The following is a 27664-nucleotide window of genomic DNA, read 5'->3' as shown; positions in this document are numbered from 1 at the left end:
GTGGAAACTAGATGACAAGTATATGAAGGTTTGTTATACAACTATTCTTTCTATTTTCTTTTCTGTTTGAAATTTTCCATAATAAAATGTTTTCAAAGTTTTATATGATTCTTTAAGGTATGATCAAGGTACACAAGTTGGACAATAGTTTTACCTTTATTCCCTTATATCTCCTTACAGATAGATCATAAAGCTTGTACCAATTAAAAATATTTGCATCTGTTAAAAGATTATGTAACAAACTGGAAATGTATTATTCTAAGAACTTGTTATAATTAGTTATAAGCTTATTAAACTTCATGAGTTAAAGAATTTAAAAAAAAAAAAATGGGTAAATGTTATAGCCTAGTAAAAGAGGTACATATTTTATCAATACTTTAAACAATCTTAACTAATGAGAACTTTTTGAGCTAATAATTCCCCAAAAAGGTCAACTTTTAGAGTAGATTCTCACTTGATAGAAAGAAAACCTCTCTAACATCTTCCTTAATCAAATACAACAAAAAAGTATTGGCCATTTGTAAACTGGCTGCAGCCAATCCAGTGGCTAAGCAAAAACCCCTTTGACAATACCATACAGATCATGATCCTATGCCCTACATTTTATTTATTTATTTATTTATTTATTTATTTATTTATTTATTTATTTATTTATTTATTTTGAGACGGAGTCTCGTTCTGTTGCCCAGGCTGGAGTGCAGTAGTGTAATCTCAGCTCACTGAAACCTCCGCATCCCAGGTTCAAGCAATTGTCTGCCTCAGCCTCCCGAGTAGCTGGGGTTACAGGCACATGCCACCACACCTAGCTAATTTTTGTATTTTTAGTAGAGACGGGGGTTTCACCATCTTGGCCAGGCTGGTCTTGAACTCCTGACCTTGTGATCCACATGCCTCGGCCTCCCAAAGTGCTGGGATTACAGGCGTGAGCCACCGCGCCCAGCCATCCTATGCCCTACATTTTAATATTTTCCTACTTCTCTAACCTTTATTTATTTATTTATTTAGAGAGATTCACTCTGTTGCCGAGGATGGAGTGCAGTGGCGCTATCTCAGCTCACTGTAACCTCTGCCTCCTGGGTTCAAGTGATTCTCCTGTCCCAGCATCCCGAGTAGCTGGGATTACAGATGTATGCCACCACGCCCAGCTAATTTTTTTGTATTTTTAGTAGAGATGGGGTTTCACCATGTTGGCCATGCCGGTCTCGAACTCCTGACCTCAAGTGCCACCCACCTTAGCCTCCCAAAGTGCTGGGATTACAGGCTTGAGCTACCGTGCCCAACCCCTTTTTATTTTCTTATCCTACTTTTATTTTCTTTTCCATTGACACAAGGCTTGTATTTTAAATGTTAAACGTTAAAATCATACAGTGCTTTAATGTTTTTAGTATGTTTTTCAATGAGGATGTTTTCACATTTACAAAATGCTAGATAACAATAAATAGTTTCTTAATGAGTTTTAAAACAGGTAAAATTTTCAGTCCTTTTTCTCTGAAGTTACCCCCATCAAATTATTTAAATTTTTTCTAAATGTACAAAAATTAAAATCATTAGAGGAAATTGTTGACCTAAAAGATCAACTAGAGGCCAGGCATGGTGGCTCATGCCTGTAATCCCAGCACTTTGGGAGGCTGAGGTGGGCGAATCATGAGGTCAGGAGATCAAGACCATCCTGGCTAACACAGTGAAACCCCGTCTCTATTAAAAACAGAACAACCATCCTGGCTAACATGGTGAAACCCCGTCTCTACTAAAAAATACAAAAAACTAGCCGGGTGAGGTGGCAGGCGCCTGTAGTCCCAGCTACTCGGGAGGCTGAGGCAGGAGGATGGCGTAAACCCGGGAGGCAGAGCTTGCAGTGAGCTGAGATCCGGCCACTGCACTCCAACCCGGGCGACAGAGCGAGACTCCGTCTCAAAAAAAAAAAAAAAAAAAAAAAAAACAGAACAAATTAGCCAGGCGTGGTGGTGGGTGCCTGTAGTCCCAGCTACTCCAGAAGCTGAGGCAGGAGAATGGCCTGAACTCTGGAGGCAGAGCTTGCAGTGAGCCGAGATCGCACCACTGCATTCTAGCCTGGGTGACAGAGCGAGACTCCGTCTCAAAAAAAAAAAAAGGCCGGGCGCGGTGGCTCACGCCTGTAATCCCAGCACTTTGGGAGGCCGAGGCGGGCGGATCACTAGGTCAGGAGATGGAGACCATCTGGGCTAACATGGTGAAACCCCGTCTCTACTAAAAATACAAAAAATTGGCCGGGCGAGGTGGTGGACGCCTGCAGTTCCGGCTACGCCAGAGGCTGAGGCAGGAGAATGGCGTGAACCTGGGAGGCGGAGCTTCCAGTGAACCCATACCGTGCCACTGCACTCCAGCCACTGCACTCCAGCCTGGGCGACCAGCGAGACTCCGCCTCAAAAAAAAAAAAAAAAAAAAATCAACTAGACAAGGAAAAAAAGAAAAAATAAGTCTTGATAGTGCATAAATTCCCTGTCATAAAGTATAAACAATAAGTATGATTACCTTTGCTAAATCTATCACCACTTCAGAGAGCTTAGGATAGCGTCTTTCAAGAGGTTCTCTTTCCTTGATTTCAGGCAACCTTACTCCAGCAAACACGGGATTTTTATAAAAAAGCTCCTGATGTCTTGGAATTAGATTACCTGGAAGTGAAAACAGCACATATCTCTGTTATTATACAACATGACAGAAGTGGTGAAGAGACAGGTGGTGTGAAGTAGAGGAAATAGTGGAACACAGCTTATGGAGTTTGGGGCTCTGTCAACATGCAAAATTGACCAAGGACAACGCTGTTACTGTGGTAGTACATGGAAGTCTTAAGGAGCATAGGAAAAGGACAGGTAAAAAATATTTTATAACTTTCCAGATATAAGTACCAGCACTTCGTTTCTAACTACAAAGCATAAAGTGCTGAACAAAACAATAAAAATATTAATAGTCATATGGACATAATCTAATCTAGATAAATCAGTTCTACCCCTTTAAGAATTTAAAATTTGGTCAACTGATTTTGTGCTTATCTTAAAGTCAGATTTGAGCACTTTATCTTTTTTCTCAACTTTAATATCTAGTTGAATGTAAAATATACCTGAAAATTCCACTGTAAGAAACCATTGTACTACTTATTTAATTTCTAACCTGAAAACTTCAAATCAAATCGTTGAATTACCCCCAAGTATTTTCCCATTATTTCCATTTCTAAGCTCCATCTTCAAACACGAAGTTGATATTTCAACAAGCGTAAGATTTTGATAGTCCAGCTTTGAAATTCTGTCAAAAGCACTAACAGCAAAAGTCCAAATCTGTGGCAAGATTAAACCAACCTTGGAAATCTCTGTCTCTCCTCTTGAATGGAAAGTAAGGACAGTAGTCATATTACACCAAATGCTTACTGACTCAAGAATAATAAATGATCATTGTGTCCTCTCTACATGTAATTTACTGTATGTAAAAGTGCAGAGAAATGCACAACTTATGCTCTTTTCCTCTCTGTTGAGGGGAAAGGGGAGGTAGCGTGATTAAGAACATGCATCAGGGCTGGGCATGGTGGCTCGTGCCTGTAATCCCAGCACTTTGGGAGGCCAAGGTGGGCAGATCACCTGATGTCAGGAGTTCGAGTCCAGACTGACCAACACGGAGAAGCCCCATCTCTACTAAAAATATAAAATTAGCCGGGCATGGTGGTGCACGCCTGTAATCCCAGCTACTCGGGAGGCTGAGGCAGGAGAATCACTTGAACCTGGGAGGCGGAGGTTGCAGTGAGCCGAGATTGCACCATTGCACTCCAGCCTGGGTAAGGACAGTGAAACTCCATCTCAAAACACACACACACACACACACACACACACACACAGAGTTTTCCTATATGCTCCCTACCTTCACTTAAAACATATATAATCTTTAATGCAACAGCTTAAAAAATCACAAACACACATGCACAAACGAATATGCAGAACAATCTCTAAAATTTAAAACACAGATGTGTAACCTTACCTAAACACATCATAATATGATATAGCTGATCAATATCAGAATCTCCAGGAAATAGGGGTTCCCCCATGAACATTTCAGTTACAAGACAACCAATGGCCCACACATCAACAGCCCTGAAAAAAAAAGCAATGTGGTGTAAAATCTGGCATCCTAATATGCTCCAAAACCCAAAACTTTTTGAGCACTGAGGGGATGCTCAAAGGAAACGCCAAGGAGAGCATTTCAGATTTCAGATTTCAGATTCTCAGATTTGGCATGCTCCAATGGTATAACGCAAATATCCCAATATCCAAAAAAATAAAAAAATCTGAAATCTGCAACACTTCTGGTCCCAAGCATTTAGGATAAGGAATACTCAACCTACAGTAAGTCTTAAATTACCCATGAAAAGATATTTCCCTATTAAAGTTCTAACTCCCAATTTTGCATAAGTGAGCTTTCCAGAAACTTCAATCATGTGACATAAAAAGGAAATGCCTTCTGAAAAGCCAAAACAGTTATTATGTATACTTTATTCTGGAAATAAGACTCTCAGGCTCCATTTAGGGCCTATTCATTCTTTCTTTATGCATAACTCTAGCAAGCTTGACCAATCCATGCTATGCCATGGTACACTGAAAACAGCATACCAGAAAGAGGAGGTGGCTGCTAAGGATAAATACAGTAACAATGAAGAGAACTGAAGGCTGATAGGGATAATTTTTTTTTTTTTTTTTTTTTTTTTTTTTTTTGAGACAGAATCTCACTCTGTCACCCAGGCTGGAGTGCAGTGGCGCAATCTCAGCTCACTGTAACCTCCACCTCCCAGGTTCAAGCGATTCTCCTGCCCCAGACTCCTGAGTAGCTGGGATTACAGCTGCATGCCACCATGCCTGACTAATTTTTGTATTTTTAGTAGAGACAGGGGTGTCACCATGTTGGTCAGGCTGGTCTTGAACTCCTGACCTCATGATCCGCCTGCCTGGGCCTCCCAAAGTGCTGGGATTAAAGGCATGAGCCACTACGCCCAGCCTAGGGATAAAAAATTTGAAACGATCTTAAAAATCAGTTACAAGAACTCAAAGAATATGCAAGCATCATTTGACATAGGAACAACTACCTTAAAATGCTTAAGGTTATTGCTGAATTATAAAATGGCACAAAAATTATAACATGGTAGCAAAATAAGAACTCAGTAATCAAGAAAATAATAAATAATGTTTAGTGTGCCCTGAAAACAGAAATTGTAGAAAATATTTTAGAAAGATTTCAATCAAAAGCAGTAAAAGCTACAATCCTTTCTTCTTTGAAGAATTCCCTTGTGAAGACAATTTATGTTTTAAAAACATTTTACTTAGTTATATTTCTGCCTCCACCCTTGCTTACTCCATCTTCCCTATTCCAACAATGTCACATTTAACCAATCAATGTTCACCTCTATTTACAAGTGATAAATGTATCTATTTCCAATCCACTGTATAAAATAGACCACTTAATTTCTCCATCTCTAAAATAAGTATACTTGTTTCACAGGAATGTTTAAAGGGGAAGCACCAAAAATGATTACAAATCACTTTATACAGCCCCTGAAACTCAAGCCTTACTTTCAGTATTAGAGGGATCATTTATTATATCATAAACATATTCCACTGTAGCAAGAAGCAAGAGTAAAAATCTACTCCTCCCCATTACTGCTATCTTACTTGCCATACTTGACGTCACCAACCAATAGTTCTGGAGCTCTGTACCATCGGGTTGCCACATAATCAGTATAAACCTCCCCAGGAGCTGCCAATGTTCGTGCAAATCCAAAATCGCATAGCTTGACAACGCCAGACTGGGAGACTAATATATTCTCTGGCTTTATATCTCTGTGTATGATCTAGACAAGAAGCAGAGTGTGACAGATGTTAAATGAAATTAATTATTTTGGGGCATCTGCTCTGTATCTTGTCCCTATAAAGAATACAAACAAAAGCATAGAAAGTTGCTCCTAGCCCTAAACAACCTAGGACCTAGTTGGGCAAGAAAGAACATTTATACTTGAAATTTTATTTAAACAATCAAAAATATTGGATAAAATATATTTTTTCAAATTCCTAATTCAACTGTTCAGTTAATGACTGCTCTCAAGACTAAGAGAGTAAAGCTATCATTGAAGCTGGGGCAGTCAGGGATAATTTTTATGCAGGGGGTGGGCTCTAACATAGGTCTTTAACACTAAGTATGACCTAGATAAACAAAGAAAAAGAAGGGCAACCCAAGCAAATGTAACAAAGAGAGCAAGAATGTAAATGGGGATAGATAAGAGATTGTGGGAAAACTTTTTTTTTTTTTAAGACAGAGTCTTGCTCTTGTTGCCTGGGCTGGAGTACAATGGCGCGATTCCGGCTCACTGCAAACTCCGCCTCCTGGGTTCAAGCGATTCTTCTGTCTCAGCCTCTCGAGTAGCTGGGATTACAGGCTTCTGCCACCATGCCCAGCTAATTTTTGTACTTTTAGTAGAGACGGGGTTTCACCATGTTGGGCCAGGATGGTCTCAAACTCCTGACCTCAGGTGATCCACCTGCCTCGGCCTCCCAAAGTGCTGAGATTACAGGTGTGAGCCACTGTGCCTGGCCAGAAAACGTTTTTTTCTAGAGTACAGGTTGTGTGAAGTGGAGGAGGAATATCTCAGCTGACATACTAGGAAGTATGGCAAGACCCTGGGAACCCATGGAAGTGATAAACAATGTGGTATTTAAAATTGATGTTGGCCATAAATGAGCTAAATCAGAGAGAAAGATGAGAGGCAGGAAGAAGAGCAGTGGGACCAGTATGAGGTGATAAAGGCCTAAACTAGGCTGGTGCACAGAGGAATGGGAAAGAGGAAATGCAGCTTAGAAATACAATAAATCAAAAATCAATAGGCCAGGCACAGTGGCTCACGCCTGTAATCCCAACACTTTGGGAGGCCAAGGCAGGCAGATCACTTGAGGTCAGGACTTTGAGACCAGCCTGGCCAACATAGTGAAACTCCGTCTCTAGTCAAAATACAAAAATTAGCCAGGCGCGGTGGCAGGCACCTGTAATAACAGATACTTTGGAGGCTCAGGCAGGAGAATCGCTTGAACCTGGGAGGGAGAAGGGTGCAGTAAGCCGAGATTGCGCCATTGCACTCCAGCCTGGGTGACAGAGCCACCATCTGAAAAAATATATATGTATTTAAAAATCTACAGCTACTCAAAAGACATTATTAGGCCTAATTCTCTAATATAAGCAAATTGTATTTTGAAAACTACAAAAGATAGATTTGTTTTAAACTCTTTCAGAAGACCAGCATTCTAAATGGCAATCTGCCATTGCTGAGCATGTTGTACAGGCTACCAACTTTTATTACCCTAGATATCAGTGATGAGAACACAGGTCCAGTCTCAGACCACCTGTGCTGTGATAGAAAAAGCTAAACGGTCCAGGCACGGTGACTCACACCTGTAATCCCAGCACTTTGGGAGACCGAGGTGGGTGGATCATGAGGTCAGGAGATCGAGACCATCCTGGCTAACACAGTGAAACCCCATCTCTACTAAAAATACAAAAAATTAGCCTGGCGTGGTGGTGGGTGCCTGTAGTCTCAGCTACTCAGGAAGCTGAGGCAGGGAGAATGGCGTGAACCTGGGAGGCGGAGCTTGCAGTGAGCCGAGATCATGCCACTGCACTCCATCCTGGGCAGCAGAGTGAGACTCCATCTCAAAAAAAAAAAAAAGAAAAGAAAAAAAGAAAGAGCTAAACTGGGAGTTGGGAGACCTGGGTCTAGTCCCTGGTTTTCAGTACAGCCATAGACAACTCAATCTTTCTATCTTCTCAGCCCACAAATGAGGGGGCTAAAGTACATTATCACCATGTTTCTTCCCAACTCTAATACCTTATAACTTATGGTAACAACAATAGATTCTAAGTATAACCAAGATGATATGAGTTGAATTTTTCCTAAAATCCATCATTGCAGACTGGGGTGGCCAGAAAAAGTACTATGAAAAGGGTAGGCTCTGACATGGGTCTTTAATACTAGGTATAACCTAAATAAATTATGATACCTAGTAATTTCAGTAAAAAAGTCATTTAGGGTTCTACAAACCTCATAATGTTCTGTACTATTTGGGTCAAACTTGAATTGACAGAAACCTTAAATTTGGTTTTAAATACGTTATTCAGTCTGGCTCATAAAAGGATTAAAATAATATTTATATTTTTAAAAATTCAAGTGTTCACATATATAGATACATTAAAAAATGAGTAATATATTTGAGAATGTTTTCATTTCTTAAAGTCAAGTATCTCATCCTTATGTGTATGTATATGTGTTTATATATGTATGTATGTATATATTTGTGTATTTATTTATTCCAGCCCCTACCATTATTATCTGTCTGCATTAAGAAGAGAAATGTTAACTGCCCAGAAAACAAAACCTTAAAATATACCTTTAATAATAATGGTAATAATAGCTAACACTTGAATACTTATGTGCCAGGCACTATTCTAAATGTTTCTCATGTTTTAACTTATTTCATTCTCACAATAACCCTAAGGATAGGTGCTATTATTATCTCCATTTAAGTAGGGGCTGGGAGTAAGGATTGGAGAAGAGGTAGTAGGGTTTGAGAAGAAAGAGGGTAAGAAATCATAATCTAGAAGAGTTTAAGAGTAAGTGGAGGCTGGGCACAGTGGCTCATGCCTGTAATCCCAGCACTTTGGGAGGCCGAGGTGAGCCGATCACTTGAGGCCAGAAGTTCAAGACCAGCCTGGCCAACAAGGCGAAACCCCATCTCTACTAAAAATACAAGAATTAGCCAGGTGTGGTGGTGCACACCTGTAATCCCAGCTACCTGAGAGGCTGAGGAAGGAGAACCGCTTGAACCCAGGAGGCAGAGGTTGCAGTAAGCCAAGATCGCGTCACTCCAGCATGGGTGACAGAGTGAGATTCTGTCTCAAAAAAAAAAAAAAAAACAAAGAGTAAATGGACTAGAAAAAAAGTAATATGACTGGCAGGCAACATTAATAACACTAATGTTCCCTTGGGACAAGTGTTTATAAATTGGAGTGAGATCAGTTCACCCATAAAAATTCACATTTTCTATAGTTTAAAGAGATATGTAAATGCTCTGAAGCTTAGCAGGGAACCACCGGATTTTTTTTTTTTTTTTTTTTTTTTTAAGATGGAGTTTCGCTCTTGTTGCCCAGGCTGGAATGCAATGGCACAACCTCAGCTTACCACAACCTCTGCCTCCCAGGTTCAAGCGATTCTCCTGCCTCAGCCTTCTGAGTAGCTGGGATTACAGGCATGTCCTACCACGCCCAGCTAATTTTGTATTTTTAGTAGAGATGGGGTTTCTCCATCTTGGCCAGGCTGGTCTCAAACTCCTACCTCAGGTGATCCGCCTGCCTCAGCCTTCCAAACTGCTGGAATTACAGGTGTGAGCCACCATGCCCGGAGAAACACTGGATTTTACAATCCCCCTTTTTTTTTTTTTTTTTTTTTTTTTTTTTTGAGACAGAGTCTCGCTGTATTGCCCAGGCTGGAAGGCAGTGGCACGATCTCAGCTCACTGCAACCTCTGCCTCCTGGGTCCAAGCAATTCTCCTGCCTCAGCCTCCCAAGTAGCTGGGATTACAGGTGCCTGCCACCATGCCCAGCTAATTTTTTTGTATATTTAGTAGAGATGGGGTTTCACCAAGTTGACCAGGCTGGTTTCAAACTCCTGACCTTAAGTGATCAGACCACCTCGGCCCCACAAAGTGCTAGGATTACAGGCGTGAGCCACCATGCCCGGCCTAAAATCTCTTTCCTTAAACACAGAATGGCACCCATGCCAGCAGTACTTGACTCTAAACTGCCTGGATGTATCTGTACATCTAAAGGTAGAATGTGTTATGTTAAACATGGGTTGATTCATCATGAAAGTATAAAAATAAAGGGACACAGAAGCAATGGAGGCAGGACACATTCAAATGCACTTCTAACGTGAGAAAGACAATGGTTCTTTTTGCTTACTGGTTCCACTGGCAAGCCTATCCTTAGTACAGAGATGAATGTAGGGCATTCAGCCACCTAACTCCAAATATTACAGGCCCATTGGGAAGATATCATCATTTTTATGAAGAAGGATGAATCAGTATCTTTTAAACTGATATATTAAGTATTTAATTCACTAACACCTCATGCTAATCTGATTTCTTGCAAATTCAACATTGCTATTCTACTTTATATATTTCACCCCGTAACAATTATCTCTCTTTGCAATTTACTAAACTGGCATTCAGTCTCCTGAGTTTGGTCAATGTGAGTCTGCCCTAAGAGACAGATAGTCTCAAAATTAGGTTTCTCAGAATAGATTTTCTGAGCCTGTATCATTCCAAAGTTGCCGGGAGGCCACTATGGAAGGCCTCCTAAAAAAGGGCAGTGTGTTTCCCAGTGGAAACTAGGTATCTGCCTCTACTAAGCAATTTTTTTATATATGTAAACTTCACACTATAACTCAATAACATAACGAAACTACACAATAAAAGACAGTTAAAAAATTAAAGACAGTGAATAATACTAATAACCGAAAAGAAGTATATCAATTTAGGTGGCAGGTACGTAAAATGATTTTTTCTTTCTTTTATAATTATCTTTAGTTTTAAGTTTTTCTACCATTAATATTTATTACTTTTATAACCACACAAAAAATGTCATTTAAAATATTTCCGGCCGGGCGCGGTGGCTCAAGCCTGTAATCCCAGCACTTTGGGAGGCCGAGACGGGCGGATCACGAGGTCAGGAGATCGAGACCATCCTGGCTAACACGGTGAAACCTGTCTCTACTAAAAAATACAAAAAAACTAGCCGGGCGAGGTGGCGAGCGCCTGTAGTCCAAGCTACTCAAGAGGCTGAGGCAGGAGAATGGCGTGAACCCGGGGGGCGGAGCTTGCAGTGAGCTGAGATCCGGCCACTGCACTCCAGCCTGGGCGACAGAGCAAGACTCTGTCTCAAAAAATAAAATAAAATAAAATAAAATAAAATAAAATAAAAAAATAAAAAAAATAAAAAAAATAAAATAAAATAATAAAATAAAATAAAATAAAATAAAATATAAAATAAAATAAAATAAAATAAAATAAAATAAAATAAATAAAATAAAATAAAATAAAATAAAATAAAATAAAATAAAATAAAATATTTCGTAAAACTGGCAAAATCTATGTGTGGAGCTATTCATTTATACTTTATAGGTGTCATTCTTCTTGGAGGTGCTTTTATATGATACTCAAAGTATATAAAATTATTGTGATAGACTACAGGGTAAGAATAGAAATTTTCATATATTCACACTTTGTAATTAGGCAAGAGAACACAAACTAACAAACACACAGACCCTTGGGTCTATACATTTCTCAAAATTCATCACTTAAAATTTGTGCATTTCACTTAGTAAATATTACCTTAAAAAAGAACAGAAAACAGGGCCAGGCACAGTGGCTCACGCCTGTAATCCCAGCACTTTAGGAGGCCAAGGCAGGTGGATCACCTAAGGCTGGGAGTTTTGAGACCAGCCTGGACAACATGGTGAAACCCCATCTCTACTAAGAATACAAAAATTAGCCGGGCGTGGTGGTACATGCCTGTAATCCCAGCTACTTGAGAGGCTGAGGCAGGAGAATCACTTGAACCTGGGGGGCAGAGGTTGCAGTGAGCTGAGATCTTGCCACTGCACTCCAGCCTGGGCAAAAGAGCAAGACTCCATCTCAGAAAAAAACAAAACAAACAAACAAAAAAATCCAGAAAACAAATATTTAACTCCAATTAATAAGATGCACAGATGAAGTATTTAGTGTTAAAGTATACTGACTTTCTGAAACTTATTTTCAAATGCATAAATCAATAAGACAGATTAAAGGATTAATGAATAAATATGTGATAAAGCAAATTATTTAAACCCAATACTTACATTGTGACTGTGACAAAATCCAATTCCATTAATAATCTGAAACAAATACTTTTGAACTACTTGGTAGTCTAGTCCATTTGGAAAGAGCTCCAAGTCGTCAAGAATTGTGTGGTCAACAAATTCAAAGACTAGGTACCATCGTTTTTTTTTCTTACACACTTCCAAGAGATTCACCAAGTTTTCATGCCTCAGTTGCTGTTATTAAAAAATGCAAAATAGCTGTTATTTTAAAATGCAAAATAGTTTATATAAACTAAGATCAAATTATTAGCAATTAATTATTTAAAATAGATCTCAGCATAATAAAAACATAAATAAAATGCACATACAGTATAAATTGTAAAAGCATATTCTGGTTTTTAAACTACAATTGAGAGACTATATTGTTCCTTTCTCCTCTCAGAGAACAAAATCAAGCTAATAAGAAAAAGAAGTGTAACTCCATCTTTGATTAAACTAAAAGGAATCTATGACCTCCTACTCATAACAAATGAGATGGGACTACTAGATGTAATAAAGGTCAAACAGAAGTATAGGAAGACACCAAAAGATCATTTGTGGCTACAAAACTGGCAGCGTAAGAGTTCTCTGAAGCCAGTGACGTACCCTGAAAAGACAAAAAAGTCCTCCTTTAATATAATGAAAAACTATATATATATGTATGTACGTATAATGGAAATAAAGTTCATAGACAGCAGTGAAAACATCCTTAGAACTGAATGGCACCAAGAAACAGCAGTGGGGAAGGGCTGGATAAGGAATCACACAGAAACACATTTGCTGGAAACAATCTCTCAGTGAGGCAGAGTAGAAGGCAAAACAATTCGTTATGAATAAACCTGCAACTGCAAGTTTTAGAGAAATTAAACCTAATATAATTAAATCCCACACTCAGGCATATGTGATAAGGAACATCATTGTGAATTATGGTAAATTCCTGCTAGCCTGGAACAAAGTCATGGCCTCTCCCCAGAACCTCCTACAAATAGTCCTCCAAAGACTCAGACTTTAGTATAAGAAACAATCAAAAAGGAACCAATCAAGGATCTATTCAAAGATGTAAGAAATGAGGAAGAAGGGAGAAAGAAACACAAATGGTAGATTAACACTCACCAGAAAAAAATGTTGCCACCTTTAAAGGGAAAGAAATCAATGGAATAAGAATACAGCTCTCAAAATCCTCAAGAAAATCCAAGTATGATCCAGGAACGTTATACTCAACCAAATTGTCATTCAAGTAAAAGACAACATGAGCATTGAATCTATTTAAGGCAGGACTAAATCTTATACAAATGTGGGCATCATGGTTACAAAATAGAAAGTGAACATTTTAAATGCAACAATGCACAAATGATATAGAAGATGTAAACAAGATAAAAGTGTATATATACACCAGGTGCAGTGGCTCGCACCTGTAATCCCAGTGACTTGGGGGGACAAAGCAACAGAATCGCTTGAGGCCAGGAATTTGAGACCAGCCTGTGCATAGCGAGACCCCATCTCTACAAAAAATTTTAAAACTTAGGCTGGTGTGGTTGGGCACACCTCTAGTCCTAGCTACTCGGGAGGCTAATGTGGGAGAATCACTTGAGCCCAGGAGTTGGAGGCTGCAATGAGTGTGGTGAGCTATGATCATGCCACTGCACTTCAGCCTAAGCAACACAGCAAGACCTTATCTTGAAAGAAAATGAAAAAACAAAACACTAAAATAAATAGGATATTTTCTGAAATCAGATGGTAGGTGAGTGGGAGAGGAAAGGAACTAGAAATATAATAATTACTTTACAAAGAAGTAACTATGTTATTTAACACTATAGTTATTAAGGTAAGCAATATGGCTAGGCATGGTAGCTCATGTCTGTAATCAATAGCTTGAGGCCAGGAATTGGAGGCTGCAATAAACTATGATCATGCCACTGCATTCCAGCCTGGGTGACAGAGTGAGACTCTGTCTCTTAAAAAATTAAAAAATTAAAAAAGGTTACTAAGGAAATACATCCAATATAAATATAAACATAATATAAGGAATTCAGGGGCTGGGCACAGTGGCTCATGGCTGTAATCCCAGCACTTTGGGAGGCTGAGGCAGGTGGATCACCTGAGGTCAGGAGTTCAAGACCAGCCTGGCCAACATGGCAAAACCCCATATCTACCAAAAATACAAAAAAATTAGCCAGGTGTGGTGGCATGCCTGGCTACCACCATGAAGTAATGAAGTAATATCAATGAAGTAATCACAGCTTTTAAGGAGGTTGAGGCAGGTGAATCACTTGAACCCAGGAGGCGGAGGTTATAGTGAGCCGAGATCGCACCACTGCACTCCAGCCTAGGTGACAGAGCAACACTCCATCTCAAAAAAAAAAAAAAAAAGAAAAAAAAAGGAATTCAGAGATCATATAGAAAAATATTTTTAAAAGAGTTATACATATACATCATGGAATATTATGCAGCCATAAAAAAGAATGAGATCATGTCCTTTGCAGGGACATGGATGGAGTTGGAAGCCATTATCCTCAGCAAACTCACAGGAACAGGAAACCAAATACCACATGTTGTCACTTATAAGTGGGAGCCAAATGATGAGGGCACATAGAGGGGAACAACACACACTGGGGCCTACCGGAGGGCAAAGGGTGGGAGAAGGGAAAGGACCAGGAAAAATCTGGATAGTCAATGACTAACAAGTAATTCTTTAAACCCAAGACTTACATTGTGACTGTGACAAAATCCAATTCTATTATTAATAATCTGAAACAAATACTTTTGAACTACTTGGTAGTCTAGTCCATTTGGAAAGAGCTCCAAGTCATCAAGAATTGTGTGTTCAACAAATTAAAAAACTAGGTACCATCATCACCTAATCATTAGCCTAATGGATACCAGGCTGAATATCTAGGTGATAAAATAATCTGTACAACAAACTCCCATGACACGTTTACCTATGTAACAAATCCATACATCCTGCACATGTACCCCTGAACTTAAAAGTTAAAAAAAAAACTTCTACCCTGCATTCCCTCAAAACAGACATTTTACAATGTAAAAGAAGTGTTGCTAAGAAAAAAATAGAAGTTATAAAAGAATACGATATTATACATAATAATAACTAATGCACAATGCTTACTATGTTGCAGGTACTATTCTAAGCACAAAAGCCTTATAAAATAGGTACAATTATTATTCTGCTTTATAGCTGAAGCAACTAACTCACGCAGAGGTTAAGGAACTTGTGCAAGGTCACACAGTAATAACTTATGAGGCATAATTAAAACACCTTCTCAAAAAAACCAAAAAACTAAACAAAGAAACTGACAAAAAATGCCCCAAACCCACAAATTTCATATCCTAATGGAACTATAAATTCTGGCAAATTCTATTTTATCAAATTAAGACATCTAAATGATACTAGAATGTCAGTTGTTCCATTAGGCTGTTTTGGCACATTTCTAATAGAAGAAAACATTACACTAAAACTTTTTACTCTATAAAAAATTCACACTATAGCACCAGATAATTTCTCTTTCTCTACTCTATGTCAAGTCCTTCTTGCAAAGATTTCCACACTATTTCCAACCCTGCAATCATAATTAAAGCACAGACTATCTGCCGGGTGTGGTGGCTCATGCCTGTAACCCCAGCACTTTGGGATGCCAAGGCGGACGGATCACGAGATCAGGAGTTCGAGATCAGCCTGGCCAAAATGGTGAATCCCTGTCTCTACTAAAAATACAAAAATTACCCAGGCATGGTGGCAGGTGCCTATAGTCCCAGCTACTCAGGAGGCTGAGGCATGAGAACCGCTTGAACCCGGGAGGTGGAGGTAGCCGTGAGCCAAGATTGTGCCACTGCACTCCAGCCTGGGCAACAGAGCGAGACTCTGTCTCAAAAAAAAAAAAAAAAAAAAAAAAAACACAGACTATCAGCTCCACCGGTTCTCTGTCTTTGTGCTTATCTTTTTAACGGCAGATGGTTACCTTCTTTCGTAATGGCAGACTGAATAACTCAGACCAGCCCTCCAGTTGAAAATTCTATTTTTTTTTTTTTTTTTTTTTTTTGAGACAGAGTTTTGCTCTTATTGCCCAGGCTGGAGTGCAATGGTGCGATCTCGGCTCACCACAACCTCCTCTGCCTGCCAGGTTCAAGTGATTCCCCCGCCTCAGCCTCCCGAATAGCTGGGATTACAGACATGCGCCACCATGCCGGCTAATTTTGTATTTTCAGTAGAGACAGGGCTTCTCCATGTTGGTCAGGCTGGTCTCGAACTTCCGACCTTAGGTGATCCGCCCGCCTTGGCTTCCCAAAGTGCTGGGATTACAGATGTGAGCCACTGCGACCAGCCATTGAAAATTCTTTAAAAGTTGGATTGATTTTCAAAAAATCTTCTTCAACATATAAAAGGCTAAAACGACAGTGAGGATTACTGGGCTAAAATTGAGAACAGGAGAATCCAGAGAGCTAACCTCAGGACTCAAAGCTAATTTTGACATGAAGTAACAAATGTAGAAATGAGCTTTGATTTTTGTGGCTCCACAGAGCTAAAAGGGAAAAGTCAAAGTCCAAAAGCCTTCTAAAGGTGGGATAGCTGAGAAACCGCCTCCAATTAAAGCTAGGACCCAAAAAACTACATCCTCCAGAGTGAAAATGAGCAGAAATAAATGAGGCATCACTAGACTTAACATCACATTCAAGGAACTAAAAGCCTTGAATTTGGATTCACATACTGGACTGGGAGCACCTCCATGTACCTGTCAGAAGCAAATGAATATTGCCTCTGGACAAAGAAAACCTTACCTTAGCCTCAAAATATTTCTACAAATAAAATTTCAAAAACAATATTCAATTCTAAAGGATAATGAGAAACACAAGATAAAAAGAGATTGTAAGCAAGAACTTTGAACTTACTAAGGAGGTCCTGGGCTGGCAGTGTGCTTGTATCAGACAGAAATCAGAACTGGGAAAATTTTAATGTAAATAATTGTTCATTCATTATTATCAGGGGGTAAAAGAAGACTCTAAGGGATATGTTTGAAGTAGCAAATACAGGAAGCCCCATTTTTAGGGCTGAAGGAAAGTGCATAGTGCACAAGAAAGAACTAAAAATCTAGAAGAGCCCCCAATAACCACCAGACATTTAGTCCTCATTGCAAATGGCCCAGCAGCCACAAAAATGTAAAGATTACCAATAGTGAAAAAATTCACCAGAGCACACAGGCCAGAGATGGTTTGTAGAGTGGCCAACAGTTGGTGGAGTAACTCACCAGAATGTGCCAAGTAGCCCAGAACTGGTCCTTGAAAGATGCTGAAGTGAGCTAACAGACCTCCCACATGGTAATGGGCTCACAGCTGTATTAAAAAAAAGAAAAAAAAAAAAAAAAAAAAAAGCACACTAGAACCTGGAAGAAAAGCCTCTTCCTCTTGCTAAGGACCGACAGTGTCTTTCCATGGCCTCTATCTGTTGACGAAATCTAAAATCAAATCAGCTGGCAAAAAAAAAAAAGAAATGCTTACAGAGTCCAGCTCTAATATCACAAATCAGGTAAAAAAAAAAAGGAGTGATTTGGAGTTGAGAGACAATAAATTGTTTACTGGCACAGTGCTCACAAACATGGAAGAATGAAATAAAAATTGTCTCTGGAGAAAAATATTTTTACCTTAGCCTCAAATTATTTTTAAAAAATATTTCAGGACAGGTGGCTCCCACCTATGATTCTAGCATTTGGGGAGGTTGAGGCGGAAAATTTGCTTGAGCTCAGTAGTTTGAGACTAGTCTGGGTAACATACTGAGACCCTGTCTCCATAAAAAATAAAAAAAATTAGCTGGGCATGGTGGCACATGCCTGTAGTCCAAGCTCCAAAGCTACTTGGGAGGCCGAGGCAGGAGGACTGCTTGAGTCTGGAAGATTGAGGCTGAAGTGAGCCATAATTGCACCACTGCACTCTAATCTGGGTGACAGAGCAAGATCCTATCTAAAAAGTAATAACAAAGATAATAATAGTATTTCAAAGATAAGATTCAGCACAAAATTGAAGATATGCAGGCATACAATGAAATAAGACACCATAAGTAAGAAATACCAGAAAATATCAGCAATTGAAACAGATACAGAATGACTTCAGATATTGTAGTTATCAGATATGGACTCTTTAAAAAAGAAGGCCAACCTCAAAAAACAGAGGAAACTTGAAACCATAAAAAGTAACATAACAGATGTGGACCCAAATAAAAATTCTAGGATGGAAAAGTATAATTATTTTGTTCACAGTAACAGTAGACTAGGTAATTTGTAACAATTCTCCAACTGAATACAAGTAGAAAAGCTGGACAAAATGTATAACACAACTACTTGGAGGAATGAAAAAGATCATATAGTAAAAAATACCTGGGCTAGGAAGACAGAAACCCAGAAAGGTTAGCCAGGCAATTAAGGCCAAATTTTTTTAACCCAAGAAACATATGCCACTTTAGAGGGAAGACTAAGAGGACCAGTAGCACTTTTCACCATGTTGCAGGCCTAAGGTAGCAGTGACTGATGTTCACGGCCCATGAAGGTGAAAAGAAGGAGTTCAGTGCTGGTGAAATCCTTTCATTTGGGTTAGCCCTAAAACTCCTCAAGCTATAAGTAGTAGCTGATATGAAGCTTAGTATATGAAGCTGAATTCTTAAATGGAGAAGAGAGAAAGAATGGGACAGTAGCAGTATGTGAAGCAACAATTATAGCTGAGCATTTATTTATTTATTTATTTGAGATGGAGTCTTACTCTGTTGCCCAGGCAGAGTACAGTGGCACGATCTTGGTTCACTTCAACCTCTGCCTCCCAGGTTCAAGAGATTCTCCTGCCTCAGCCTCCTGAGTAGCTGGGACTACAGGCGCATGCCACCATGCCCAGCTAATTTTTGTATTTTTAGTAGGGAAAGGGTTTCACCACATTGGCCAGGCTGGTCTCAAACTCCTGACAAGTGATCCGCCCACCTTGACCTCCCAAAGTGCTGAGATTACAGGCATGAGCCACCATGCCCAGCCTGAGCATTTTTAAAAATAACAAATTACATTTGATAGAAGCTTCTATTTGAAGCTTCAAATAGAAGCTTGATACTTGATAGAAGCAAGAGCCATAAAATTAACAGACAAAAAAAAAAAAAAAAAACCCACACCTAGGCATATTATTGTAAACTCCTGAAAAACAAAAACAAAACCTTACAAGTATCTAGAAGAAAATGGTTATTAAGGAACACAGTAAGACTGATGTCTGATTTTTCAATACAAGCAATGGGAGCCAGCAGAACAGTAGAATTCTATCTTGAACATACTGAATGTAATTAACTGACAACCCTGAATGCTATATCCTGAGAAAATAGCCTTTTTTTCTTTTTCTTTTTTAAGTGATGAGATCTCACTACAGTGCCCAGGCTGGAGTGCAGTGGCTATTCACAGACATGATCATGGCACACCACAGTCTCAAACTCCTGGGCTCCAATGATCCTTCCACCTCAGCCTTCTGAATAGCAAAGACTATAGGCCCATGCTACCACACCTAGCTTGAAACAGTTTTTTAAACACAAAGTAGAATATATACTAACAAAAATGAAAAGAACTTCTTACCATCAGATTTGCTTTAAAGAAAATAAAGGAAGTGCTTTAAGCATAAGGAAAATGAACTCAGATGGAAACTCAGAAATGCAGGAAAGATTGAAGAGTAATAGAAAGGGTAATATTAGGTATAGCCTAATAACTGCTGACTGTGAACAATTTTAAAAGGGATTTAACTATATATAGAATTTAACAATATTACATAGCAGCAATAACACATATATCTGATGGGTGGAGGGGAGAAAGGAGGGGGTAACTGAAGTTAAAATTGCTAAGATTTTTGCACTGTAAAAGTACCTGTTTGAGTATCAATAAGTCAGGTTCGTATATTACAATATCTAGAATAATTTCTAAAATACTAGCAAAATAATGTTTAACAAAATAATGTTTAAAAAGAAAAAACCTAGAAATATGGAAGGCAACTAGGAAGATAAGTATAAATCCAAATATGTAAGTTTTATATTAAATATAAATAGACTAAACACTCCAAGTAAAATACAAAGACTATCAAACTGAATAAAACAAAAGAAACAACTGTATCTGCTTATAAGAGATATACTTTACATCTAAAGACACAGAAGGTTAACAGGAGAAAGGATTAAAAAGTATATATCATATAAATAATGATTAAAAGTGCAAACATACTAATGACAAAGTATATGTTAAGACAAGAAGACTGGCCAGGCCTGGTGGCTCACGCCTGTAATCCCAACACTTTGGGAGGCCCAAGTGGGTGGATCACAAGGTCAGGAGTTTGAGACCAGCCTGGCCAACATGGTGAAACCCTGCCTCTACTAAAATACAAAAATTAGCCAGGTGTGACAGTGGGCACCTGTAATCCCAGCTACTCGGGAGGCTGAGGCAGGAGAATTGCTTGAACCCAGGGGGTAAAGGTTGCAGTGAGATGAGATCTTACTACTACACTCGAGCCTGGGTGACAGAGCAAGACTCCATCTCAAAAAAAAAAAAAAGACAAGCTGGCCGGGCGCGGTGGCTCAAGCCTGTAATCCCAGCACTTTGGGAGGCCGAGATGGGCGGATCACGAGGTCAGGAGATCGAGACTATCCTGGTTAACACGGTGAAACCCCGTCTCTACTAAAAAATACAAAAAACTAGCCGGGCGAGGTGGCGGGCGCCTGTAGTCCCAGCTACTCGGGAGGCTGAGGCAGGAGAATGGCGTAAACCCGGGAGGCGGAGCTTGCAGTGAGCTGAGATCCGGCCACTGCACTCCAGCCTGGGCGACAGAGCGAGACTCCGTCTCAAAAAAAAAAAAAAAAAAAAAGACAAGAAGACCAAGAAACAAAAGGGTTATACAATGTTCATGAACTGGATGCAATATTGTAAACACAGCAATTCTCCACAAATTGATCTACATAAATTCAATTAAACTCCTAGAGTTTTTATGAACATTGGTAAATTGATTCTAAAATTTATATGGAAATGACAAAAATAGGGAAGATAGTCTTATAGAAGAAGGACAAAACAGAAGGGATTTATTCTACTAGATATAAAAACTTACAAACTAGGCCAGGTGCAGTGGCTCACACCTGTAATCCCAGCACTTTGGAAGGCTAAGGAGGGTGGATTGCTTGAGCCAAGCAGCTCAAGACTAGCCTGGGCAAATGGCAAAACCCTATCTTTACCCCAAAAAATACAAAAATTAGCCAACCATGGTGGCACACGCCTGTAGGCCCAGCTACTCAGAAGGCTGAAGTGGGAGAATCACTTGAGCCTGTGAGGCAGAGATAGCAGTGAGTCAAGATCATGCCACTGCACTGCAGCCTGGGTGATAGAGCAAGATCCTGTCTCAAAAAAAAAAAAAAAAAACTACTAACTAGAATAAACATGATTGTGGGCTACTGGTGCAAGCTTAAACAAATAGACCAATGGGACAGAATAAAATCTTACCTATATAGGAGAACATGTGGCAAAAGGAATATTCAGAACAGTGGAGAAAAAGATGGTATTTTCAATAAATGTTTCTGGGACAACTGGATAGCCATAAGGGAAAAGTCATAAGATTTGACTGTGTCAAACACCATTATTAAGATCAAGAATAAGTATTAGATAATTAGACTTTAACAAATCCCTACTGTAACCACTAAAAGACAGAAACACAATGTATAATTTCTGAGTTATTAGAAAAAAAGGAATGATAAATATAATCAATCCAAAGTAACAAAAGAAAAAGACATAGAGAACTGGTAATACAAATAGCACATATTAAGGTGGTAGATATATATATTCAAAATACATCAGATATTATATTACAAGTAAATGGAATAAATGCTCCAATTAAAAGGCAAATATTATCAAACAGGAAAAAAGCGAAATATAACTATACAGTTTTCACAAGAGATACATCTAAACAAAAAGTCAGAAAAATTAGGGGGCCAAGCGTGGTGACTCACACCTGTAATCTCAGCACTTTGGAAGGCTGAGGCAGGCGGATCACCTGAGGTCAGGAGTTTGAGACCAGCCTGGCCAACATGGTGAAACCCCGTCTCAACTAAAAATACAAAAATTAGCCAGGCATGGTGGCAGGTGCCTATAATACCAGCTACTTAGGAGGTTGAGGCAGGAGAATCGCTTGAACCCAGGAGGCAGAGGTTGCAGTGAGCCAAGATCGCGCCACTGCACTCCACCCTAGGCAACAAGTGTGAAACTCCATCTCAAAAGAAACAAACAAAAAAAAGCATTCAGAAAAATTAGAAGTAAAAATATGGAAAAGATTTACTATGGAAACACTAACAAAAATTAAACTAATGTATGTACTCATTAATTTCAAATAAATTAGATCTTAAAACAAAATACTGGCCAGGTGTGGTGGCTCATACCTATAATCCCAACATTGAAAGGCTGAGGTAGGAGGATTACTTTAGCTCAGGAGTTTGAGTTTGAGACCAGCCTGAGCAACATAGTGAGACCTTATCTCTACTAAAAATAAAAAAATTAGCCAGGCATAGCAGCACACACCTGCAATCCCAGCTACTTGGGAGACAGGTGTAGGATTGCTTGAGCGCAGGAGTTCAAGGCTACAGTGAGCCATGATGATGCTACTGCACTCCAGCCAGGAGGACAGAGTAAGACCCTGTCTCAAAAAAACAAAACGAAACAGCCAGGTATGGTGGCTCATGCCTGTAATCCCAGCACTTTGGGAGGCTGAGGTGGGTGGATCATGAGGTCAGGAGTTCAAGACCATCCCAGTCAACATGGTGAAACCCTGTCTCTACTAAAATACAAAAAAAAAAAAAAAAAAAAAGAAGCAGCTAGGCATGGTGATGCACACCTGTAGTCTCAGCTACTCGGGAGGCTGAGGCAGGGGAATCACTTGAACCTGGGAGGCGGAGGTTGTAATGAACTGAGATAGCGCCATTGCACTCCAGCCTGGTAACAGAGACTCCGTCTCAAAAAAAATAAAAACATGAAACAAAATATTACTATAATAAAAAGAGTCATTGCATAATGACAAAAGATTTAACTCAACAGCAAGATAAAATAATTCTAAATATAACACACTAATAATACTGTTTCTGTTTATAAAAATAAACATTAACTGAACTACAATGAAAAGTAGAAAAATCAATAATCACAAAGGAAGATTTTAACATATTCTCGGTGTTGAATAAAACAAGCATATAAATAAGAATTCGGAAGATTTGAACAACACAATTTAACATGAACTAATGAACATATATGAAATACTTTTCAAGAACAAGAGGTTTTTTTAGTTGACTATATTCTGAACCAAAAAGCAAATATCAAGAAATTTCAAAGAAATAAATTCTTATATGGTGTATACTCAGATCATAGGGCAGTTGTGCCACAAATAAATAACCAGGAAATAACCTAGAAAATGTCAATGTTTGGGAATTCAGAAATATACTTTTAAATAACTCAGGGATTAAGAAAAATATAACGGAAATGAGAAACTATTGTTAACAATCAAAATTTCCAGGATACATACCAAGCTGTTCCTACAGGAAAATGTATATCCTTAAATGCATATTTGAGGGGAAAAAAGGCTGGAAATTAGAGAAGCATCTATCTCAACAAATTAGGAAAAGGAGCTGCAAAATAAACCCATACAAATAAGTAGAAGAAATGAAATAATAAAGAACAAAAATTAATGATATTCCTACTAACAAGTCATCAAATCTGGGGGTGGTCTTTGGGACTGCTAACACAGACCATAGACAGATGATTGATAAATACACAGAAAGATACAGACAGAAGGAATAAGCACTTTTAAAATCAGGTTTACATTCACCAGATAAATGAATTTGCATATCTAATCATTATATTTCTTCTTATTGCCAAAAAAGGAACTTATACTCATATTTTTTCAATTCAATATATGCATTTACTTACCTTTAGTAACTTGATTTCTCGCATTGCAATCTTTTTAACCATTTTGTCATCATCACTTTCTAAGAACTTCTTTATGGCCACAATTCTTCCAGTATCTTTATTCCTACACTTCATCACCATTCCATAACTCCCTTCTCCAACCAATCCCAGGTTTTCATATTTTTCCATTTTAATTTAAAGTCAGTAGACACTTTTTGCTGTGAAAACCAAAACATAGAATTAACAATATTGAGTATGTTAATTTCCTCCACCTTCCCAGCAAATTAATTCTTCCCTGCTTGTCTTCCATATTACATGGCTGTCCTGTATTAATTCACAATTTCCTAGTGTTTCTATATGTAAGCTATGTTTTCAAAATGGTCACACACATTAATCTATGTTTTCAAAATGGTCACACACATTTCATAATAGACAAGGCAAATGGAATTGAAGCCATTAACTTTAAATTACTAAATGTCATGTTAATGAAATTCCATACATTTTTAATTATAATAAAGCAATACTTGAGCTATCATACATAACAATTACAACTCACTTTAAAAAGCACAATTCCAGCCGGGGCAACATAGCAAGATTCTATCTCTACAAAAAGCATTTTTAAATTAGCTGGGTGTGGTGGTATACGCCTGTGGTCCCAGCTACTTGGGAGGCTGAGGCAGGAGAATTGCTTGAGCCCAGGAGGTTGAGGCTGCAGCGAGCTGTGATGGCACTGCACACCAGCCTGAGCAATGGAGCGAGAATCTGTCTCAAAAAGAAAACAAATAAACAAAATGCACAGGCCAGGTGCGGTGGCTCACGCCTGTAATCCCAGCACTTTAGAAAGCCAAGGCGGGCAGATCACCTGAGGTCAGGAGTTCGAGACCAGCCTGGCCAACATGGTGAAACCCTGTCTCTACTAAAATACAAAAATTAGCCAGGCATGGTACTGCACGCCTATAATCCCAGCTACTTGGGAGGCCGAGGTAGGAGAATCCCTTGAACCCAGGAGGCAGAGCTTGCAGTGAGGCAATATCACACTACTGCACTCCAGTCTCACTCTGTCTCAAAAAAAAAACAGCACAATTCCTTTTCACTCAAAGATGCATAACTGAATTTAGTGGGGGTTTTGTTTGTTTGTTTGTTTGTTTGTTTTTGAGATGGAGTCCTGCTCTGTTGCCCAGGCTGGAGTGCAGTGGTGCAATTTAGGCTCACTGCAACCTCCACCTCCTGGGTTCAAGTAATTCTCCTGCCTCAGCCTCTGAGTAGCTGGGATTACAGGCGTGAGCCACTACACCCGGTTAAGTTTTGTATTTTCAGAGAGACCGGGTTTTGCCATGTTGCCCAGACTGGTCTCGAACTCCTGACCTCAAGCGATCCACACACCTTGGCCTCCCAAAGTGCTGGGATTACAGGCGTGAGCCACAGAGCCCAGCCTGAATTTGGTTTTAATGAAGACCAACTTTTTTGTTACACTGGATTTAGATCCATGTTGGAAATACTTACGCACCTTCCACTTAATTGGAAAAAAATACTTGATCACATAACAAATTAACGCAGAGCATCTTTCATAAAATATTTTTATTTTCTTTTCTTTTCTTTTCTTTTTTTTTTTTTTTTTGAAACAGAGTCTCGTGCACTGGCGTGATATCGGTTTACTGCAACCTCTGCCTCCCAGGTTCAAGCGATTCCCTGCTTCTGCCTCCCCAGTAGCTGGGATTACAGGCGCCCACTACCACACCCAGCTAATTTTTTAGTAGAGACGGGATTTCGCCATGTTGCTGTTACTACATTGAACTTAGAAAATAAGAGTAATGACATCGGTATATAAGCAGATTTTTAAAATTAAATTAAATTAAATATTAGTAGTATCAAATACCGTGAAAGTATTTCAAAAATCCTGTTAATGATTACTCACTAATCATTAACTTCATAATTTGATAATTGAATAATCAATTACTTCATAATTTGAATTTGTGTTCGAAATTTTTTTTTTTTTTTTTTTTTTAGACGTAGTCTTGCTCTGTCGCCCAGGCTGGAGTGCAGTGGCGCGATCTCCGCTCACTGCAACCTCCGCCTCCCGGGTTCACTCTATTCTCCTGCCTCAGACTCCCGAGTAGCTGGGACCACAGGCGCCCGCCACCACGCCTGGCTAATTTTTTGTATTTTTTTAGTAGAGACGGGGTTTCACCGTGTTAGCCAGGATGGTCTCGATCTCCTGACCTCGTGATCCGCCCACCTCGGCTTCCCAAAGTGCTGGGATTACAGGTGTGAGCCACCGCGCCTGGCCTTGAAATGTTTTACTCATATTATATGACATTTTCTGAATAAAGGCAATTCTAAGAGAATCTTTCTTGTTTTACTAATGATTGATGAAGGTCCAGCAATCATAAGACAAAATGTTGGTACAGAAAAAAATTATTTCAATCCAAATACAGATAGATTTTAACTTATAAGGTTTCATTGCCATGGTATATATAAGCTATTAAACTATAACTCCAATAAGAATAAAAAATGCTGCTCTGAATCCCAATGTGGTTCCAAAAGTTTCAGGAGAAAAAAACAGTCTTTTAATAATTATATATCGAATGACATTCACAGTTGATTTTTTTTCACCTGACAATATAAAAATGTTCATTTATTAAACTTTGGAAAGAGAAAAAATTCTTGCCTAATGTATTAGTTGTATACTTACGACAATCTAAAATTAATTTACTCAGATTGTGAACTGTTTTCCTGTTTCTCTGTTGGAAGAGGGATGTGAAGACAAAACAAATATTCTCTTTGTTCTAGCAAACTATGCTAATCCGATGTATACAATATGTTTTCCACACTTGACATATAATAGTTTGAGATTTTATAATATACATATTTTTAATGTAGATATAAGTGGAGAACCAGAAGATTGATCTTGAGGGGTAGGAAATGAAAACAATACCAAAGAACATCAACTTAAATTATTTTAATACCGGTTTTCAGAGTGGATTCTACTACAAACTTTTTACAGAGCAGTGTCCCAGACACGAACTTTCCAGGCATTTGACAGTTTACCTTCCATCTCACTTCCATTAACTTTTTTTTTTTTTTTTTTTTTTGAGACAGAGTCTTGCTCTGTCGCCCAGGCTGGACTGCAGTGGCACAGTCTTGGCTCACTGCAACCTCTGCCCCTCCAGGTTTAAGCATTTCTCTGTCTCAGCCTCAGGAGTAGCTGGGATTACAGGCGCGTGCCACCACGCCCGGCTAATTTTTCTTGTATTTTTAGTAGAGACGGGGTTTCACCATCTTGGCCAGACTGGTCTTGAACTCCTGACCTCGTGATCCACCCGCCTCGGCCTCCCAAAGTGCTGGGATTACAGGCGTGAGCCACCACGCCTGGCCTTCCATCAACTATTTTTTAATAAAATATTTGTATTTGAAAAAAATTCTCCATATAATTCTATCCCTTCTTAATTTTTGATCTCTTCCATTAAGAGAGTATGTTTTATTAAGGACTAGGCTTTAGGTTTATCATATCAATGACAAAAATAGCTTGAATCTATAATCTGGATCACTTTAAAACATTTTGTAAATGATGTCCTAAATATTTGAAGCACAAAGTGAACAAAAAAACGACTTTAAGCATGTCTGAGGTGTTCTGAAGCATATCACAAGCTAACATTAATGCAAGTTGACTGCTTCAAGTTTATTCTGCCAACCAATTGCACATCTGGACACACCACATTGAACACACCTACTTTTTCTTTCTTTCTTTTTTTTTTTTTTTTTTTTTTTTTTTTTT

General features: G+C 38.9%; 1 protein-coding gene across 1 annotated transcript in view; it reads right to left on the bottom strand.

Annotated features, from left to right (window-relative positions):
- The window catches only part of CDKL2 (cyclin dependent kinase like 2), a 59628-nt gene that overhangs the window by 30443 nt on the left and 1521 nt on the right, over positions 1–27664 (bottom strand). The window contains exons 3-7 of the mRNA XM_026446918.1: positions 23911–24107; positions 11951–12145; positions 5685–5863; positions 4003–4115; positions 2512–2651 (exon numbers count right to left, since the gene is read on the bottom strand). Of these exons, the coding sequence (XP_026302703.1) occupies positions 2512–2651; positions 4003–4115; positions 5685–5863; positions 11951–12145; positions 23911–24078 (795 nt within the window). The 5' untranslated portion in view covers positions 24079–24107. The remainder of the gene's footprint in view (positions 1–2511; positions 2652–4002; positions 4116–5684; positions 5864–11950; positions 12146–23910; positions 24108–27664) is intronic.

Source organism: Piliocolobus tephrosceles, chromosome 3 (genome assembly GCF_002776525.5).
Source record: "Piliocolobus tephrosceles isolate RC106 chromosome 3, ASM277652v3, whole genome shotgun sequence".
Classification (NCBI taxonomy): domain Eukaryota; kingdom Metazoa; phylum Chordata; class Mammalia; order Primates; family Cercopithecidae; genus Piliocolobus; species Piliocolobus tephrosceles.
Note: the sequence above shows the minus strand (reverse complement) of the source record. Positions and strands in the feature narration are given on the sequence as shown.